The sequence below is a fragment of the Pseudoliparis swirei genome, chromosome 9 (genome assembly GCF_029220125.1).
Source record: "Pseudoliparis swirei isolate HS2019 ecotype Mariana Trench chromosome 9, NWPU_hadal_v1, whole genome shotgun sequence".
NCBI lineage: Eukaryota > Metazoa > Chordata > Actinopteri > Perciformes > Liparidae > Pseudoliparis > Pseudoliparis swirei.
The window spans coordinates 13,445,584-13,466,265 of record NC_079396.1 but is presented as its reverse complement, the minus strand read 5'-3'; the positions used below and the strand labels follow the sequence as shown (position 1 = coordinate 13,466,265).

The 20,682-nt window shown below is 41.7% G+C and overlaps 1 protein-coding gene across 1 annotated transcript; it reads left to right on the top strand.

Annotated features, from left to right (window-relative positions):
• The first annotated feature begins 291 nt into the window (after positions 1-291).
• On the top strand, positions 292-19,784 carry LOC130199202 (dihydropyridine-sensitive L-type skeletal muscle calcium channel subunit alpha-1-like). Its single transcript, XM_056422496.1, has 45 exons — positions 292-761; positions 2,022-2,127; positions 4,100-4,239; positions 4,407-4,540; positions 4,699-4,851; positions 4,970-5,175; positions 5,330-5,433; positions 5,538-5,683; positions 5,761-5,839; positions 5,927-6,087; positions 6,185-6,410; positions 6,497-6,704; positions 6,885-7,005; positions 7,519-7,633; positions 7,722-7,821; positions 7,923-7,992; positions 8,407-8,539; positions 8,636-8,765; positions 8,858-8,917; positions 9,527-9,633; positions 9,722-9,809; positions 10,294-10,401; positions 10,534-10,586; positions 10,677-10,823; positions 11,078-11,279; positions 11,378-11,536; positions 12,199-12,309; positions 12,398-12,481; positions 13,128-13,175; positions 14,026-14,052; positions 14,137-14,262; positions 14,348-14,413; positions 14,533-14,624; positions 14,716-14,875; positions 15,018-15,145; positions 15,232-15,328; positions 15,726-15,828; positions 16,084-16,185; positions 16,284-16,417; positions 16,759-16,884; positions 16,999-17,207; positions 17,291-17,355; positions 17,608-17,648; positions 17,740-17,802; positions 18,353-19,784. Exons 1-45 carry the CDS (start codon positions 580-582, stop codon positions 18,629-18,631), a joined length of 5,499 nt encoding a protein of 1,832 aa, XP_056278471.1. The 5' UTR covers positions 292-579; the 3' UTR covers positions 18,632-19,784.
• Positions 19,785-20,682: the final 898 nt, after the last annotated feature.

Genomic DNA, 20,682 nt, shown 5'->3' with positions numbered 1-20,682 from the left:
CTGAGGCAGAACTATCCGTGTATTTTCTCTTCCTCTCTTCTTACAGTTTCGTGTTCACATTAGTGTTCAGCAGCAGAGCAGCTGGATCTGTTTAGAAAAGGAGAGCCGGTTCAGGGGGCTACTCGTGATATTCTGCTGCGACGCAATGCCCCTAAACTATGTCTCTCCCCTTCTTGTGCCACTGCTGCCCTGACCCAACCTCCCCTCGATCACATCTACTCCCATCTTCTACCTTACACCCCCAACCTCCACCCCCTCCTAACCATTCCCAAGCATGGCCTGTCAGTGGTTCAGTCTAAATTTACACTACAGCAGGGCCAACTGCTCCTGTTATTTTTCTCTGCCGGGGGTTTTTCCTGTCAGAGGCCCTCAGCCAGGAGGAGAGGCCTGTGGCTCTGCGTGAGGGAGAGTCAGAAGGAGAAGGGAAAGAAGGCGACGGCGGAGCGCACACAGGATTGGCAGGCCTGGATATCAGGGGCCTTCACAACCGGGAGATATAAAGTGCCTCCGTTTGGATTTACTCAGTAAGAAGACACATTTCTACAGGACTGGGAGCTTTTCGCCGGTCTAGGCGTCGAGATGGCGGCCAATACAAATTACAAGCTGGTCATCATGAATGAAGAGGAGCTGAAGAGGAAACAGAGAGAGAAGCTGAAGAAGCTACAGGCCACAGGGGGAAACCCTCGACCTGCGAGAACCCTCTTCCTCTTCAACCTCAAAAACCCCTTCCGCAAGGCCTGCACCAGCGTTGTGGAGTGGAAGTATCCTTTATATACACACACACACACCTGCCTACTTATACACAACTTGCAGACTTTTGTTTCTGTCATATTCAGTAAACATTGGCTTAAAATGTGTCCTTCAATTGGAAGTATTTTACTCCTACAGTACGTATGATACTCACGGTTTTAACAGCATGTGGGGCTCTGGCTAAGAACCCTGAGCCACTGAAATGATGTGTCTGCAGGCCCGTTATTTATCAGCCATGTAGTTCACCTGTGGTACGCATGCCCACGCCAAGCCTCTTTCAAATCTGTGTTAAGGTGACCCCTGAAGTGTTAAGACTTGTGTTATGTATTTGGCAGCTCTATATCAAAAGTTTGTATCCTTTGTATTTTTACCTGGGAAGCATCTTAGGCCAATCTATTTACACCTGGCAGACAATTTGATGCAGCTGCCTGTTAGCGTCCTGAAAGCTGACGTTCTGCTTTTAATGTGGAAATAGCCGCTCTGAAGCGCTGGCCCTGTGTGAGGCTTGAAGCCTCAACACAAGGCAGACTACTGAGTGATGTTATGGCCCCTATGGGGGTTTCCTGCTTTTAGCCTGATGTCCATTCCTGGTTAATACACATTTCACATCCAAAATAGAAATAGCTAATCATATCTATAGCACAGAGATGCGTGTACACATTATTGTGTAAATATTTATGTTATTTCGAAACTGTTTCATTAAACTTGTCTACATATTCTCAGTCCAGTCATGAGTTATGTTAATCACATTGTATGGTATTCTGTTTACAGCTAAATAGACTAAACCCCTTAAATTGTCTAATTGTACTTTTGTATATCAATGCTTACATATTTTAGGATAAATTTATATCCAATATTGAATGACCAAACTGTTTTTTTCTGATGAGTAGTCTCTGTTTAAATGGTTTGGTCATATTCTTGGGCTGTGCAGCTGTCGAGCGGCATCAAAGAGACATGATGCTGAGCTGGCAGGGGAATTCTGCTGGAGAGCCCTCTATGGACAAGAATGAGGCAGCACAGCAGACACGGTTACATGTACCAATGGGCTATAACTGAGATGATGTTTCATTTAGAGGCACTTATTAATATAATCGGAGTTTGTTGAGTTTGATTTTTATATTTTTCATTATTTGATTTGTTACAAAGAAATGCACAGATAAAGAAATATTGTATATATTGTATCCCTTTGTTAAATTTCCTTTTGTTGGTAACTGGGAGTTTGCCGGTCCTCCCTTTTTTATGTTGTTACGATCCTGAGTTTCCTCACCCAGAACCTTTGAGATCATCATCTTATTGACCATCTTTTCAAACTGCATTGCGTTGGCCGTGTTCATGCCCATGCCTGAAGAAGACACCAACAACACCAACATAAACTTGGTGAGTATGAGAGTGAACACAAAGCCTTTCTTTGACGTATGACTCAGTACTCCACATGGAACTTTGGCTTTTTAGATATGGAAAATAAACTAAATAGTTCTCTCATGTTCTCCAGTATTGACGAGAGGATGACTGTGCAGCTTAACACATTAATATAACTGCCTTGAGCCAGCTTATTTAGACACGTCATATCTAAGAGTTTCAGCTGGTCCCTGATCTGAGTGCCAAACCCCTTTAGACACAACTCAGTTCTTAATTTGGAATCCCATCTGTGTCTGCAGAGGAACATGGCAGCTAACAACTGTGCTATGAGTTCATCATCCAAATCAGAAACGGGCTATGAAAGAAGACAATAGTACTAAAACATGAGAACTTACATGAGTAACAACATGGTATGTGTGAGGATAGTTTCACCCACATGGATACATTTACTGAATACAAAGATGTTAAGAGCTTAAATGGCTTGTGGTATCTGTTTTTTATGAATGTATGAATTGAAATGCCTCCAAACTGGTTTTAATACATACGCCTTTAAAACTATGATTGTTACATCTGAGTGATGGCTTTTTAGAGTTTGCTTTGCCTTTTTCTTTTGTTGTTTTGGCGAAACACAATAATTCAAGAAATATTTGTTTTGTATTGTGTTAAAAAAAAAACAATAATCCTGTGGGTTTCTTGAGGAAGGCTCCATGAGTAGACTTCATGAGCGGACCGCTGTCTGAGAGGCTTGGCCTCAAGCTCAAATCACAATATAGCATCCACAGCCAGCCATCATTAGCTTTCCTCCCTCCAGTCAAGAAGCTCCACACATCTCTTGGTTGATATCCACCTGATTGTCAGCTAAATTCATCAAGACCTCAGGTATCTGAGACTGAAACTGACCCCAATAGTATTATCTTTGCTTTGGCCCACTCACCAGTCTTCTACCAAATCCTCCGTACTTCTTACTGAGCCATTCCTCAGAGGGGAACGATGTAAGAAGAGCTGGTCCCCCTGTCTCTGTGAGAATTCCTCCGTGACGCAGGTCGATACAGGAGAGTCCACACATGGTGCTTCATGTAACCACATTTACTGTACACTCCTATCCTAAATATGATGGCCTGTAACATTGATAAACCACAATGTAGAAGCGCAGCTCTGCTTGGTGCTCCTCTCCATTTCTTAGTTCGTCAATAGATGCATCTTATATTGTTAATGTCTGCGAGGATGGCCTTGGACTTTCTAATTGATGAGGGCTTGGGGACTGCTGTTGGACGGTTCAGCCAAAAAGTATTGACCTGATTAGTGTAAAAGGATCAAAGGGAGCAAACATTTAAATTACACTGTACTTCAACTGAACGTTGATGAGTTGTGAAGTCGTGGCTGGATTCCTTGTGAGCTCTCATGTACTGTTCTCATATTTCAGCTTCTTCTCCTACACTATTTGTATTTACGTCAGCAATGAATAGCAAAAGAAGTAGTGTGGCTCTAATGACAACAAGTGTAAGCAAATAGGTGTGATGCAGTGTTTTGATAGAAAAATGTCGCCACCCTGAAGTTACAGTTAAGTTTTTCTTGTGTGTGTTCCATCTTCTTCATTTACTTGCCAAACTCATCCCTGTGTCTGTCTGCCTCTTGTCTCTGAAAGCATCAACACTGATGCTAAATACACAGATACAGGCAAAACAGATGATATTATTCAATAAACATGATATTCATCTGTTTACACCTTCAACTTTATCTATCAACAGTTTGTTTAGTCTTAATCTGTCAGACAAAGCTTGTCTCACCCCTCGTGTTTAATCTGCATCACATTTAGCCATGAGGCTACAAAAGCTAATGAGTTCATCCAGCAACATCTACTGCCATTCCCCGTAGCAAGTGCTTAAATAACAGCGTTGTCGTCTTCTCCAATCGCTCTTTACTTGACTTGAGAATTGAACCTATGAGGTTACAACACTTAATTTCCGTGCATGTGTTTGTCTCAACGCAGGAGAGTTTGGAGTACATCTTCCTGATCGTGTTCACGTCAGAGTGCTTTCTGAAGATAGTGGCGTATGGGCTCGTGTTCCATGAAGGCGCCTATTTACGTAACTGTTGGAACATATTGGACTTTGTCATCGTCGTCATGGGGTAAGATGAGCTCCGAGCTGCACGTGGATCTCTCTTAACCACATCTATGAAACTGCCACTGACATTGTATATGTTCTAGTAAGATCATAACTAGATTATCTGTTGAATAGTTATTTTGTATTGACTCGGGGTAGTAGACACTAATGGGTGTGTAATATTTCCTGCAGTCTCTTCACCTTTGCCTTGGATACCATCAATATGATAGCAGGCGTGCCGATGGAGAAAGGCGGGGGGTTTGACATGAAGGCACTGAGAGCCTTCAGAGTGCTGCGGCCCTTACGTCTCGTCTCTGGAGTCCCCAGTAAGATCCTCTTCTGTAATCTAAAAACACTGCGGAAAAGCCTTGTGTCCACATAGCACTGTGTGATGAATGTGGACGTACTGTTTGTGTGAAGAAAGCTTGGTGGTCACGCTGCTGAGGTCGTGTTCTGTCGTAATGGTTTTACTGGTCACATTCAGGCTTGCAAGTGGTGATGAGCTCCATCCTGAAATCCATGCTGCCTCTGCTGCACATTGCCCTCCTGGTCTTTCTCCTGGTCACCATCTATGCCATCATGGGACTGGAGCTATTCAAATGCAAAATGCATAAAACATGCTATTACACTGGCACAAGTATGACTATGACATTGCTTCATTTGGACTTTTATATATTTTGTAATTTGTAGTCCTACCTGATACTATAATACCAGCTATAATTTAAATATATGTATTTCCCCTCTTTGGCCCTCAGACATCTATTCCATAGCAGAAGGCGAGCCACCGTCACCCTGTGCTCAGGCTGGTAACGGACGCCGCTGCATGATCAACGGCTCTGAGTGTCGGCCAGGCTGGGAGGGTCCCAACAATGGCATCACCCACTTTGATAACATCGGCTTTGCCATGCTTACAGTCTTCCAATGTATCACCATGGAGGGATGGACCAAAGTTCTCTACTGGGTCAGTGACGACTTGAACATCTACGAGATTGTTTGTTTGTTTCCGTGTTTGTGCTGGTGCCACCAAAACCTTCATATATGTTTACAATTTAGGTATATATTTTCTAAAGTATACAGAATGCATTGTTTGTGGCTGACTAATAGTTGTGTTTCAGATTAATGATGCCATCGGAAATGAATGGCCCTGGGTCTACTTTGTTCCTCTCATTCTGCTTGGGTCCTTTGTTGTGCTTAATTTGGTTCTGGGCGTGCTCAGTGGGTAAGACAATTGTGATCTTCTCATGTGTGAATCTTGCTTCTTCCCGTGAACAAGAAAACAATAACCGCATGTGCTTTTTTACTTTTCCTTGACTTTCCACTCAGAGAATTTACCAAAGAGCGAGAGAAGGCCCGGTCACGTGGAGAGTTCCAGAAGTTACGAGAGACTCAGCAACTGGATGAAGACGTGCACGGCTACATGGAGTGGATCACTTACGCTGAAGTCCTGGATGCTGACCGAGAGGGCAAAGGTCAGCATTACAATCCACCTCAGGACCCTCAGGTCCCTTGTAGAGATACTGGATCACAACTGTTCTTCTTTTGTTAGGACTCCTGTCTTTGACCCGCGACTCTGACACAGACAGCCTGTATGACCTGGATGGCAAGAGTCGAATTGTCTACTACTAGTGAGTCTGCAGTTGTGTAAATTAATCAATATTTACATGCAATATTCATGCGACTCAACAGTAAGCTAGGGTTATGCTTGTGTTTAGTCGCCTGGCCCGTCGCTGGAACCGTTTCTTCCGGATGAAGTGTCTGGTGTATGTGAAAACCACGGGCTTCTACTGGCTAGTGATTTTTCTCGTCCTCCTCAACACCCTGATCATAGCAACAAAGTACCACCACCAGCCTCACTGGCTCACGGCCGTACAAGGTTGGTGAATAGACTATATAATGATTACGATTCTTTTAAAATAAAAATGATGTCCATAGCTCCATTCATTCGTCTCTCCCTTCTTTTATCTCCTCAGATGTGGCCAGTCGTATGCTGCTGGTGCTGTTTGTCGTCGAGATGTTTGTGAAGATGTATGCTCTGGGTCCACGAGGATATTTCATGTCCCTATTCAACCGCTTTGACTTCTTTGTGGTGCTCTGCGGTATCCTGGAGATGATTATGTTCTCTGCAGGAGCCGTGGCTCCCTTGGGTTTCTCTGTACTCCGGTGTATCCGACTGCTGAGGATCCTTAAAGTCACAAAGTAAGTCATGTCCCCTCGAAGGATCATGTTGCATTAAATGGGAGTCAAGGTCATTTAGCGCCTCTCTTCTTCTCACTGTTTTGCAGGTACTGGACCTCTTTGAGTAATCTTGTGGCTTCTCTCCTCAACTCTGTACGCTCCATTGCCTGCCTGCTCCTTCTCCTCTTCCTCTTCATCGTCATTTTCTCACTCCTGGGAATGCAGGTGTTTGGAGGGAAATTCAACTTTACCAACCAAAGACCCAGACGCAGTAACTTTGACAACTTCCCTCAGGCCCTCATCAGTGTTTTTCAGGTGAGGCGAGACACGGATTCATAGATGCTCTGCTTAAAGCTCTCAGCAATGTCAGCTATGATTTTGTTCAACCTTTCTTGCCTGATTTTAATGATTTCATTAACAGAAGAAGCTTCTACATGATCCTTTTATACCTGACGATAATGAATCACTGTTTTTCAATGCATGGATATCTCTCAGATCCTAACAGGAGAGGACTGGACCAGCATAATGAATAATGGCATTATGGCCTATGGAGGACCTGCCTTTCCTGGCATCATGGTCGCTATCTACTTCATCATCCTCTTTGTCATTGGAAACTGTATCCTTCACATATACACACAGTGTAATTTAGGATTAAATAAGGCTACAGGCATGCTACTGGCTGAGTTTGCTCACATTTACCAATTATTACGGAACACAATCGACAGCTGATTCTTAACCTGATGATGATTCTAGATGAAAGGACAGAGGAACACCAAAGTTATTATGATTCATCCTGAAGGGACGTGAATGTGTGAACAAGATTTCATGCCAATCAATGCAATAGTTATCGAGATATTTAACTTCAAATCTCAAGCCAATCTCATGGTAGCGCCAGAGGAAAAATTAGGGGACCACCACATTTGGATACATTATTTGGGACTCGTAAATATCTGTGCTAAATTGTATATCAATAACCCCAGTTTTTAAACCAACCCACCAGATGGTTTGGATTTTGTGTTAGCATATTTCAATCTGGACTATTTTCAACATTCCCATCTAGAGCAATGCCACTAGTACGGCTAAAGAAAAGAAAACCAGGTGTTTGTTCTCCTGAGCTTCGTGCAATCAGATATCCTCCTCAATGTCTTCTTGGCTATTGCCGTCGACAACTTGACCGAAGCTGAGAGTTTGACTTCAGCTCAGAAAGAAAAGGCGGAGGAGAATTTGAAAAGAAAGTTAAGAAGGTGAGATAACTAATAAATAAGTGTGATGATTTGCTCTGTCTTCTCATAGCTAGACTTTACTATGTTCCCTCTTGTTTCTACCCCCAAGGTCCAAAATGCCTGAGAAGACTGACGAGGAAAGGGAAAGGATGGCTAAGAAACTGGCAGAGCAGAGAGCCAAGATGGAGGTCATGCCCACAACAGCCACGGTTAGTCGGATTTCTGGTGTCATATTACATTGTTACTATCTGTAATTAGATATTAATCAGGAGCATAAGTTGCTATCATACATGTTTGTTTGTTTTTTCAGCTCAAAATTGACGTGTTTGAGGCCAATGTCAATGAGGTGAAAGATCCTTTCCCACCCGACGACTTTCCAGGTAACACATTTCTAAACCTGGACTCAAACTCTTCATCCTCTCACATTTCTCAGCGGTGTAGTTGTGGCAGGAGGCGGCCACTGATCGCAGGAATTTATATTCATTACACTGGCTGTTTACCAGTGCTGCTTTCTTGGCTAAGTTACAGTATAAGTATAGTCATTATTATTATTATTAGACACAGTCAAATTTATAGCAGAGTCTAAAGTTAGGCTCTTTACGCACTACTCTGGAGACCATATAAGGTCGATAACATGATTAAATATTGAGAGATTTCCCTCATTCCAACAATATTTAGTTGGCTGGATTCTAGCTTTGTTTTCTCTTCTGTAATGCTGCAACTCAACTACTACCAACCAGTGTTAAAGTTAATTTGTCATTACACTGTTGTCATTTCATTCTATTTTTTTCCAGGTGATGACGAGGAGGTAGAGCCTGACATCCCCATGAGTCCTCGGCCTCGACCAATGGCCGACCTGCAGCTGAAGGAAGAAGCCGTTCCGTTGCCTGAAGCCAGCTCCTTTTTCATTTTTGGCCCACAGAACAAGTAGGAACCAAACATACCACCCTGAGAATAACAGTGTTTAACAGTGAATTTATTGAACTCACTGATGCCCGTCTTCACATATTTGTTGTAATCCAGGATCCGTAAACTGTGCCACAAGATCATCAACGCCTCCGTCTTCACCAATTTAATCCTTTTGTTCATCCTGCTCTCCTCCATCTCCCTGGCAGCTGAGGACCCCATCGATCCCAAGTCCTACAGAAATAAGGTAACAACCAGGTCGACCGCTACACTTACAGCATTATCGTTTGAAAGAAGGACGACATTTGACAGTAAACCTTTGTGCCTTTTTATCTTCAGATATTGGCCTCTGCTGACATCATCTTCACAACTGTGTTCACCATTGAGATTGTCCTAAAGGTAATGTGCTGAGTTTTTTATGTTCTGCTCTATTTGGGTTGTCAAGAATCCAGATAACAGATACATTTTTGTTCTGCAGCTGATGATAATTTTGTTCTGATATTCTGTGCATGTTGTCCTGGACATTACAGAATACAACACATATCTCTAATGTTATATTTGGCAAAGGCAAAAGCCTCTGAAACCGTATTCTATGTATTTCAGGTCGCTAGAATCTTCCGTCATAATAATGAGTTTTATGTTGGATCAGGATGAGGCATGTTTCTCTGAAGGCCTTCCATGTTTCACAAGAATCACTGGGAACCTACCTATTAACAATTCTAGTATGTATTGCCCTACTGAGTTAGAAACACCAAAGTCAGCAAACTGTGTCAGTAGACTACTGCTGTAAATAAACAAAGTTAGCACAGCAAAGACAAATAACTTTTATTACTGATTAATCTGTCAATTAAAAGGCATCAGATTAATGTTCAATCAATTGGCCGATTTATCAATCAACTGCTTTTCACAGTTCTATTTGACATGCAATGCAACACATGTTCTTCTGACTTAAATCTGTTTGTTTCACCGTCCTGGGTGTTCTCTAAGCATCATGTTTCTGAATGACAGATGACAGTTTATGGAGCATTCATGCACGAGGGCTCCTTCTGCCGCAACTCCTTCAACATCCTGGATCTGATTGTGGTTTCAGTCTCTCTGCTTTCTATGGGGATGGAGTGAGTAAACATGTTGAGATTGCCCTATTAGATACATATGTGCCACATGCACATTTCAAGATTTCTTTTGGTGATGTGCCGTGTGTAGATCCAGTGCCATCTCTGTGGTGAAGATTCTCAGGGTGCTGAGGGTGCTGAGGCCTCTCAGGGCCATCAATAGAGCCAAAGGGTTAAAGGTACAACACATGCATGAATACAGGAATTCCCCCTTGGGAAATCAGAGGTAGAAGAATAATCATACCCTTTACTTAATAATACAATACAATCAATACAACAATATTACAAAATACTCAATCACAAGTCAAAGTGATGCATTCAAAATAATACTTCAGTTAAAGCTTTAAAAGTAATAGTACCTGTTGTGCTTGCATCTGGCACATGACAGAGGGACATTCAAGACACAAGCAAATATGGTTGGAACCACTGGTATCTTTAGCAGTTCCTTGCATTTTATAAGCTAATCAAATGTTTTATGTTCAATATTATTCTGAAAACGTGCTAGTAATTATAAGTATTAAAAGAGCCTCAAAAGTACAATATTTATTGATGTTGTTTGTTGAGTCATAATACGGCAATACAAATAAAGTACAAGATCTCAAAATTGTACCTTAGTACATGTATAAATGGTATTGATCGGTCATTGTTTGTCTTTTATGACAGCATGTGGTCCAATGTTTGTTTGTGGCCATCAAAACCATCGGCAACATCGTCCTGGTCACCATGCTGCTTAATTTCATGTTTGCCTGTATCGGAGTGCAGCTCTTCAAGGTAATCTTTAAAAAGATGATGTTGACACTAAATGTAGCATGGTACTCTTAATGTTCTCCAGATTAATCTAAGATAACTATAGATGCCAGGCTGCTTATTTATTAAATGTGTCCCTAATACTTTCCCTCCTAGGGTAAATTCTACAGCTGCACAGACTCGTCAAAAATGACAGGGGAGGAATGCCAGTGAGGCCAAAATCTTTCACACATTGTAGATTTCATCTTTCAAAACTGTATTGCTATTTTAGAGTCACCATTTTCTGTGTCTGCTCTCAGAGGACTCTTCGTGAAGCATATGGAGGATTCCCTACAAGATACAGTGTTGGCAAAGAGAGAATGGATCAACAGTGACTTCAACTTTGACAGTGTGCTCAGTGGCATGCTGGCTCTCTTCACTGTTTCCACATTCGAAGGCTGGCCAAAGTAAGCACAGCATACATATTCATTTGATGAATTTCATTTTGTTTCTGTTTGATTGAGTTAGAGGACAGAATATCTTATTATGTGGGTCTTGAGTTGGAAGTTATTCCATTTCCTGGAGCCAGGGATGGTAATAAAGGCAATATTATACTTGTTCAACTAAATGATACATTTCATCTCAACTAATTAGCGTTCTGATATTTCTGGTCTTTGATCTTTGTCTTGAAATGTTGCCTCATCACTCCATTTGTCTCCAGACTGTTATACAGAGCCATTGATTCAGACGAAGAAGACAAGGGTCCTGTCTTCAACAATCGCGTAGATGTGTCCATCTTCTTCATCATCTACATCATCCTCATTGCCTTCTTCATGATGAACATCTTTGTGGGCTTCGTCATCGTCACTTACCAGAAGGAGGGTGCACAGGAGTACAAAGACTGCGAGCTGGACAAAAACCAGGTGCTCTAAGACGCCAATCATTGCCAGTCAAATATGAAAAATTTCGCTCAAGTGTTGAATATGTTTTTCTTATAAGACACCTTCCGTCTCCCTTTCAGCGCCAATGTGTGCAGTACGCCCTGAAGGCTCGACCCCTGAGGTGCTACATCCCCAAAAACCCATACCAGTACAAAGTCTGGTACATTGTCACTTCCTGCTACTTTGAATACCTCATGTTCTTCCTAATTATGCTCAACACCTTGTGTCTGGGGATGCAGGTATGTAAATTAAGATTATTTTGCAACCTACAAACATTTTGTAACTCTATTCAAAATACGGGGTATATATATGGATTTCCAGCAAAGTCACAGACCTATTGGGGGGATTAGCAGCACATTAATTCAGGGTGCCCTACAAAGTATTTTCTTTAATTTACAAAACCTTACTTTGCACTTTCAGAAAATATTTTTTTATGTAATTATGGTAAAAGGGGACCAGAGATCCAGTTTTTACATTTTCATTATGGACCTAATTAAATAATAAAAAAACATTTGGATCTTATTTGTTCTAGATTTTCGCATCATTTATTTTGTTTATGACGACATGGTACTCACCAAAAAGATGTTCAGCATGTGTTAAAAGGCTTGATGTGTTGACGGTAGAAACCACAAACTCAACCAGCAACACAATAATTAGGGATCTTCTGCCTCTGACACGAGAAATGACAAAAGAACATGTATTTTTAAAATTCTTATATAATATAATCAATCATGAATAATTAATGATTTAGAGAAAAAACTGATGGGCTTTAAGCCGATATATTGTTTTAATTTCCTTCAAGCTTTGCGTAATTACCTTAAATAAAGCTACATTTCGTCGTAAATCTACATTATATGAATATTCCTTTTTTCGATGAATCTTCTCATTCCACTTTGAACAGCACTGTAACCAGTCCGACCATGTGACCAAGCTGTCAGACACTCTGAACGTGATCTTCACCGTGCTTTTCACTGTGGAGATGATTCTCAAGCTCATGGCCTTCAAAGCGAGGGTAACAGCCTCACACGCTCAAATAACAAATAACTATCCACACACTCCAATGTCCTGCTGTGTCAGCAATGCCGTGTCCGTCTGTGCAGGGCTACTTCGGAGACCCCTGGAACGTCTTTGACTTCGTCATCGTCATCGGTAGTGTCGTTGATGTCATCCTTAGCGAAGTCGATGTGAGTACGATGGAACTTTTATACGTCTTTTCTATTCCAATGAATTCCACAGATTTTAGATTCACATTGCAGGTGTTGCTTATGAAAGTCCCTGGTTTGTCTTTATGAGACATTCCCAGTCATTAGTTTGATTTGGTTTGAATCGACTGGATGTATTTATTCAATGCTCTGACGCAGAAGCATATAAACACGGCCCAACAAGTAGCTCACAGAACGTGGTCAGTACTGTCGTTGGCCATCTCTGCCACTTCCACCCTCCTCAGTGCCTTGTGCGACCTCTGAAGCATCGATATTTCCATTACCGAAACCACCAAACTCTCCATTATTCCCACAATTATCCATGACAATAATGTATGTGATTTGATGTTTGTGTGTTGTCTGAGCACTTCAAAGTGTTATGTAATGTGGTTATGCTACACAGTGTTTTTTTCTTTCCAGTCACTGTTTCTCTCCATTGTTGCACTGCATTGTCTTCACCTTTTCCATCCACAAACACAAGCTTGTTGTAATTTCTGTTTTCTTCGTCTAGTTTCACATCCTCTCCTGTTTCCTCTTTATCTGCTTTCCCCCCCTTTCTCTTCTTCTTTTGCTTATTTTCCCTCTCAATTCTCACACACCTCACTCCTCATCTACCTATCCTCCACAGAGCGCCCTGGCTGCCAGTGGAGGACTGTACTGTCTCCATGGCTGTGCTGTAAATATCTGATGTTCACTGCACTGCTGCATGAGCCTTGCTGTGTGAGCACCTCACTGCGTTCTCTACTAAACCAAAGTACTACTGGACCATGTGCGGCTCAAACTTCTGGTTCACTGTTACGCTAATCTTTCAGTGCAAACGTAAGATATTTCATATGTTGTGTTCCGGTATGACTAAAATACCATAAGGGCTCAACATTGACGATATCAGCAGAGCAAGTTTTGATGATGGCTGGTTTGACTGTACCAGGGAAAGCTGTCTGTATTTCTCAGTATATTAGAGTTGTGGCAACTTTCCCGCGCTGACAGACGTACGACTGCAAGTGAGCTTGCCGCATCTTCCCTACCCACAGGAGTGTTTTCTTCTAATCTTCATGTGCAATTTTAAAAATCTTTAATTCAGACTTTTAATTTAATCTGGAGTATCCACTCCATAAACTTTGTTTGGATGCTTCCTAGGTTTTGTTGCTATACGCCAGACTCCTAACTGCTGCGCTGTCACCTGCCTCTCCCATATGGTTATTATTACACTCACCGCCAGAGGGAGGAGAACAAAGTTCTGCACTTCAGCTTTAATATTTTGACAATAAAGTTTGTATAGAGTTTATTTTGCATGAGATAGAAATTGCAGTGTTTCTTCTGGTCTTCAGCAACTAAGACCTGGAGGCGTTGTAACTCATAAAAGGTGGAAACATTGCTCGAATAATAACCCTGATGTGTAATCGTAGATCATAACTTAAAAATGTTTAACAGGTCAGTGATATGTCTGCTATGTACGTCTTATTAATGATAACACAACGTCTATCAAACATAACACATGTAACTACAGTATTTCATCTTGTGTGCAGGATACAAATCCTCTGCAAGCAATTGCGGTAAGCATCAACTTAACATCAATTTTTTTTAAAAATCTTTTCAAGTTTCCTTTTCCTCAAATCTTCCGGTCTTTGTGTCTGTAGGCGTCTGAAAATGCCTCGGTCTCCATCACGTTCTTCCGACTCTTCCGTGTGATGCGTCTGGTCAAGCTGTTGAACCGTTCGGAGGGCATCCGTAACCTGCTGTGGACCTTCATTAAATCCTTCCAGGTCTGTCACGCTTGGGTTATTAAAAACATGTTAAAAAAAGTAGAAATAACAATGAATGACCTCCTGTTTGCGTTTGTGTCTACAGGCTCTTCCTCATGTAGCGTTGCTCATCATCATGCTCTTCTTTATCTACGCTGTCGTTGGGATGCAGGTACTCAAAGCATACTTTTTTTTTGTCATGTAGATTGTCAATATGTTTTAGAAGAATTGCCACTCAGACAAATTTCTGTATTCGTCATACATTTTTGGCTGGCCGAAACAACACTTCAGATCTTTGGAAAGGTAGCCTTAGTGGACGGCACGCAGGTCAACCGCAACAACAACTTCCAGACATTCCCTCAGGCGGTTCTAATGTTATTCCGGTGAGTCTTCAAGCGAGCGTCATTGGTCGAGAACCCTTTGGCTGCCGGGTCCCAAACGGAGCCAGAATCTCACTTTGGTTGAAATACCCAGGTGTGCTACTGGAGAGGCTTGGCAGGAGGTCATGATGGCCTCAATGTATGGGAAGAAGTGCGACGCCATGTCTGACTTCCTGCCAGGTGAGGAGTTCACCTGCGGGTCCAACTTCGCAGTCTTCTACTTCCTCACCTTCTACTGTCTCTGCGCCTTCCTGGTGAGCAGCAACATTCATCTTTAAGCTTCATTAGTATCTGTTGTTGGATGTCAACTATCAATGTATCATAATAATTCAAAAACTCTTTTCCCAGACAGTTTCGAACTGTGTGAATACGTGTCTTCTTTCTTACCTACCTCAGATCCTCAACCTGTTTGTAGCCGTCATCATGGACAACTTCGACTACCTCACCCGTGATTGGTCTCTTCTTGGTCCACACCATCTGGATGAGTTTAAGAAGACCTGGGCTGAATATGACCCTGAAGCCACGTAAGCCTAAACACTGAAACTTGATTTATTTATGCTCAGTCAGCACAATAAATAGACCAGAGACCCTGAAAATGATTATTCAACAGGGGGAGAATCCAGCATCTGGATGTGTTGACGTTGCTGCGAAGCCTGCAGCCTCCACTCGGCTTTGGCAAGTTCTGTCCTCACCGTGATGCGTGCAAGGTACAAACAGGAAGACAATAACAATACAATCAAATCCATGTTGATGCACATTGTACTATAATAGCACAAAGAGACACACCGTAGCATATTGAATATTCCTATGAAAACTATTAATAGTGTCCAGGTCTTACAATGTAATTGTGAATATTTTTTAAATGATTAGGTTAGATTATTTAGGTTTGGATTTAGATCCTTTACCTTTGTGAACATGAAATTTAGATGTAGATCGTATACGTTTGTGAAAGGAAAATAGAAGGACAACCACATGCTTAGATAACAATAAAATGAATAGAAATAATGAATGTAAAGTATGAATGATAAAGTATGATAGAAGCTCTTTTAAAAAGGTTGTCTGGGTCGACTATAGCAGTTTCAAAAAGCATTTTCCTGTCCACAGCGCCTGATCGGCATGAACATGCCTCTCAACAGTGACGGCACCGTCACCTTCAACGCCACCCTGTTTGCTCTCGTCAGGACGGCACTCAAGATCAAAACAGAAGGTACGCAGCTGCCCACATGGTTTATGTGTTTCCGCAACTTGGTGTAAATGCAATAATCTGACCCCCACTGACCCTCATGAACAGATTTATTTGATCCTATATGTTGACTGTTGATTGTTTTTGATTGTTGTTGTTTTGTTTGTCGGTCTAATGTGTACACACCAGCCGCCAAATCAAATTCTTTATGTGCAAACACATAGAAAATTAATGTTTCTGATTCTGATTCTGAAATGTGTTCTGGATTCTTCTGAACAGGTAACTTTGAGCAAGCCAACGAGGAGCTGAGAGCCATTATTAAATCCATCTGGAAACGCACCAGCATGAAACTGTTGGACCAGGTCATCCCACCTATTGGAGGTGAGTCTTTCAAGATAAATAGAAATACTGCAATTTCACCGTGAAAAATGAATCCACAATTGTACATACTGACAGCTCTGTGACATCTGTGATCACAGATGACGAGGTGACTGTGGGGAAATTCTACTCCACCTTCCTGATTCAGGAACATTTCCGCAAGTTTTTGAAGCGCCAGGAGGAGTACTATGGCTACCGGCCCTCGAAGAAGAATGCCTCAGGCCCAGAGATCCAGGTGAGCGATCATTATGGTCCCATCATTAGTGTCATGTGAACATTGTCAGACAGGAGATTACTTGTTTTTAAATAAATGTATGCAAATTGTTGTGTGTATTGAATTTCTTAAGCCATGTGTATTTAATTTAATTTAATATATTTGGTATAGCACACATTTGCTTTAGAGGGCTTTACGATCTGCACTCATGACCCTGCTTGAAGTGTCAATAAGGTCTTAAAATGTATTAAATGTTACTCCATTGACACTGTTACGCCTGCTTTTCTCACACCAATACTCAACTTAATGTTCCTCTTCTGCCTCTCCTTGTTACCACGCTGCCATCCTCCATGTTTTTCTAGGCGGGCCTGAGGAGTTCAGACGACGAGGTTGCTCCGGAGATGCACCGGGCCATTTCTGGAGACCTGCTGAATGAGGAGGAGATTGACAAAGCTATGGAGGAGGCTGGAGAAGAAGGCATCTACCATGTGAGGAACACTGCCTGCAACAGTTTTACTTTTAAAATACTGTGTATTTGGAGTGACTTAGTCAATTTGATTATCCCTGTATATTATACATGTCATGTGTGTTTGTATTCCCAGCGTACACACGACCTGTTTGGTAATCGGGTGGACTCCTTCTCTACTGAGCCCGTCAACACTCAGGCCCAGCAGATGACCAACCAGCGGCCCCTCAAGTTCTCCGAGAGCCAGCCGGAGTCTCCACCAAACTCTGCTGCCATGGTGCCCGCCACAGAATTTTTCCCCACAATCGAACCAAAAAGCAACACTAACAACAACGCCTTCGCAGAGTGAGTGTCAAAAACACGCAGGCTAAAAGACGCATGCTCAGCGTTAACATGGCCGATGCGTCACAGTCTGAGTTGTCTTTCAGATATTCATTTGATCGAGAAGGAAGTCGCGAAGACTTTTACAACCTCAGTGACGATTTGGAGCGAGGTAATTCAAAATGTTTCACAGATGAGCGACAATGAAGGGCGAGGAAGTGTTGACACTTTTTATATGTTGACCAAGCCCCATATCACTTTTTGCTCAAAGAATTTGGAGAAATATTTTAATCATGTAATCTTAATACAAAGAACACATATTACATTGTTGTTGTTATTACCCATAGCCAATTCCAGATCTGGAATATATATATAAATATATATGTTCACATTTCTCTGCTCTTTTTTAATTTTCCCTTGTTAGTTCACTCCTGGAACTTCACGGTGAAAACAGGCAAAACGCAGGTAATGTTTTATCTCAGGATGACTCATCCAGTGTGAATGATGATGAACAGCTTAGAGAGACAACATATGGATGCATATCTTTTCTTTGCAGCTCCTGTATGACCCGAACTATGGTGACAGTCAGCGTACTGCAGCGGACCAGCTGGTCCAGGAGGTGAGTGAAAAGAGAGCTCTGCCTCTGGAGTCGTGAACATTACTCCTCTTTCAGTGCCACTCTGGGATGGAACTTCATGTTTTTCTCCTTATAAAGTAAACCGTTCTAGTTTGTTAAGGAACTCACTATAGATTACGAAACTTTTGTATGAAATGTTACATTTAATTGAATTTTATATGGCCACAGATCGATTTAGAAAAACTAAAATACACAAATTAGTTGTTATTTTTAATTACAAACCAAATAAATGTCAAGTTCAGTTTTATAGTTGATCACGTCAGTCAAGTGAATGGAAATATTTGTTAAAAACTATAAATTAAAGGTAAGAGTTATCAAAATATATTGGAAATCTGGCTGTAATTTCCCTTTTGAGAAAGACACTCACTGTGCCTTCATCTGCAGAGTTCAATAAAATATCAAATAATTATGAAGATGATTCAAAATGATCTGAAATTGTATAATAACAACATAACTTACCTCTGGGTTTATGATTGTTACCAGTAATAACAAGAACATGTGACTGTATGTAAGCATGTGGTCTCTTCTCCAGGCTCTCGTCGAGGGCGGCCTGGCCTCCCTGGCCAAAGACCCCGGCTTTGTCTCTGTGACTAAGGAGGAGATGGCCGACGCCATGCACACGACTGTCAATGAGATGGAGAGCGTGGCTCGGGGCATCCTCAGCGAACGTGCTGGCAGCGTCACCTCCATCAAAAAGAGGCATCCCGTCCCTCCTGCCGCGGCGGCGGGCCAACCAGATCCAGCTGTGCGGAGAAAGAGACGTCCAATCCAGCTGATTCCCTCCGTGCAGGAGGGAGACTCCAAAGTTTAGAGGATGACTACTTGAGTTTATGTGGTAATGTTGTGATTTTTACACCTGCAGGTAGCTCCACCTCGCCTCACTTTACGAAGCGTGTTGCCCTTTTAACAGTCTGTATCTCCTGGCTCAAGGCCTAAGGGCAGGTTGGCTCAGGTTTAGATATCGTCAGGTGTGTTTGAAAGTTAACCGAGGAGAAACAATACATCTGATGACCACACGTCTTAATTTTCAGATTTATTGAAAGCCCTGTAATAAAAATACTAACTTATATCAGAGCAAACAGAATGACGCACTTCTTTCTTTGCAACGCTTGTTGAAGTTATCCATTCCATATGACTTCTGGGATGACCACGCGAGTGAGCAGTGCGTCTCGCTGGAGACTGAAACAACTCCCCGATGAAGGGAGCCGGCAGCCGGCCGCTCAGAGGACCGTGGGAGGAGTTTCTGTGCGTCCAGGCCCAGAAAGGTTCAACTGAATAAGCAGTTTATGCTTTTAAAAAGGGGCGCGGTACTACGATGACAATGCAGGTTGAGCCATTCTCCACTTTGTGGGCAAAGAACCGACTTTGTCTTTTAATGCTGAGGTTTAGAGAGTGTCTCCTGCGCACCACTGTTGTTGTGTGCAGTTCTCAGATTTTGGAGGAAACTTGTTTTTTTTATATGGACAAGGAGGTACATTTAATCTCTAAGATTATTGTCCAAAGATTTAGCTGTGTTGAAGTATTTGTTCATTTGAAATGTCGTCAAAGCACTGCAAGGGATTTTTTTTCCAGGTCCCTTTGTCGCTCTACTGCTACGTTTTTGATTTACATCAATATGTCCCAAACCTTTGAGTTAGTGTCACTTAGTTTGAGCCATACAGATGATGTATCTTCATACCTGGAGTATGTGGATTTAGCTTTACACCTCACGACACATTTTATTCTGAATTGCACTTGATTCATATTTTCTATGAATTCAAACATCGACAGACCCGACAGGACTTTCTTTTCTAACATTAACGTGTGATCAGCCTGTTTTGCTGTCATACATACACTATGGTGCATGATTTTGGAGACGCTTTGAGTGAACTTTGTTACTCAACCTCAAGTCTATTTTACTTCTGAATCTATGCCATTATGGTTGATGTTTCATTGGTATCATAAATAAATCATCCAAAGATTCACTTCTGTGTTAGTTTTCTTTCTTTAGACAAACTAAAGTTGGAGATTTGAGATACCGTGCTGCAAGGGAACAAACACACCCACAAAACATTAGTTTGATTCATTAAATCCTCTCTACCTCCATCTGCCTGATGGATCATGGAGGTCTGGATCGTGGTCCATGCCTACTACCAACTATTCATACACTCTGTCATACTCATTGAATGTGTTGTAAATGTACTGAGTCCTTCTGTACACATGACATACATTACTTCTGTCCATCCTGGAGAGGGATCCTCCTCTGTTGCTCTCCTGAAGGGTTCTTCCCTTTTTTCCCAGTGAAAGGTTTTTTTTCGTGCTGTGAAGAATAACGCGTTAACGCGTTATGATTAAATTACAGGATTAATTAGTTAAATTTTTTTAACGCATTTAACGCATGCGCAGAATGAGCTTCCAATCCGTCTGTTGTTGGTCGTCTCTACAGCAGCATGTCATTCTGTCTCTACGTGTCGCGTTAACACGACTCCGATCTCCGTCTCGCGCGCCGCAGAGCTCCGATTCGGCGTGTGCGCGCACATCGGGATGAAAAAAAGTCACTTGCAAATCTTTATGTTCTCACAAAAATATACCGAGAATATCGGTAATATGTGATTAATCATGATTAATCCACAGAAACCTGTGATTAACCCGATTAAAATTTGTAATAGTTTCACAGCCCTAATATATATATATATATATATATATATATATATATGGTTCTTTGAAATAAGTTTTTTTGAGAAATCATAGGTTAGGGCACTTATAAGCTAGATAGCTTCAGCCTCGACCCTTTCGGTCAGCTACTTTCTTCTTTTGTTGAATTCTGATTGTTGTATATTTTGCTGATCGAAATAAACTAAACTAAACTAAACTAAAATAAAC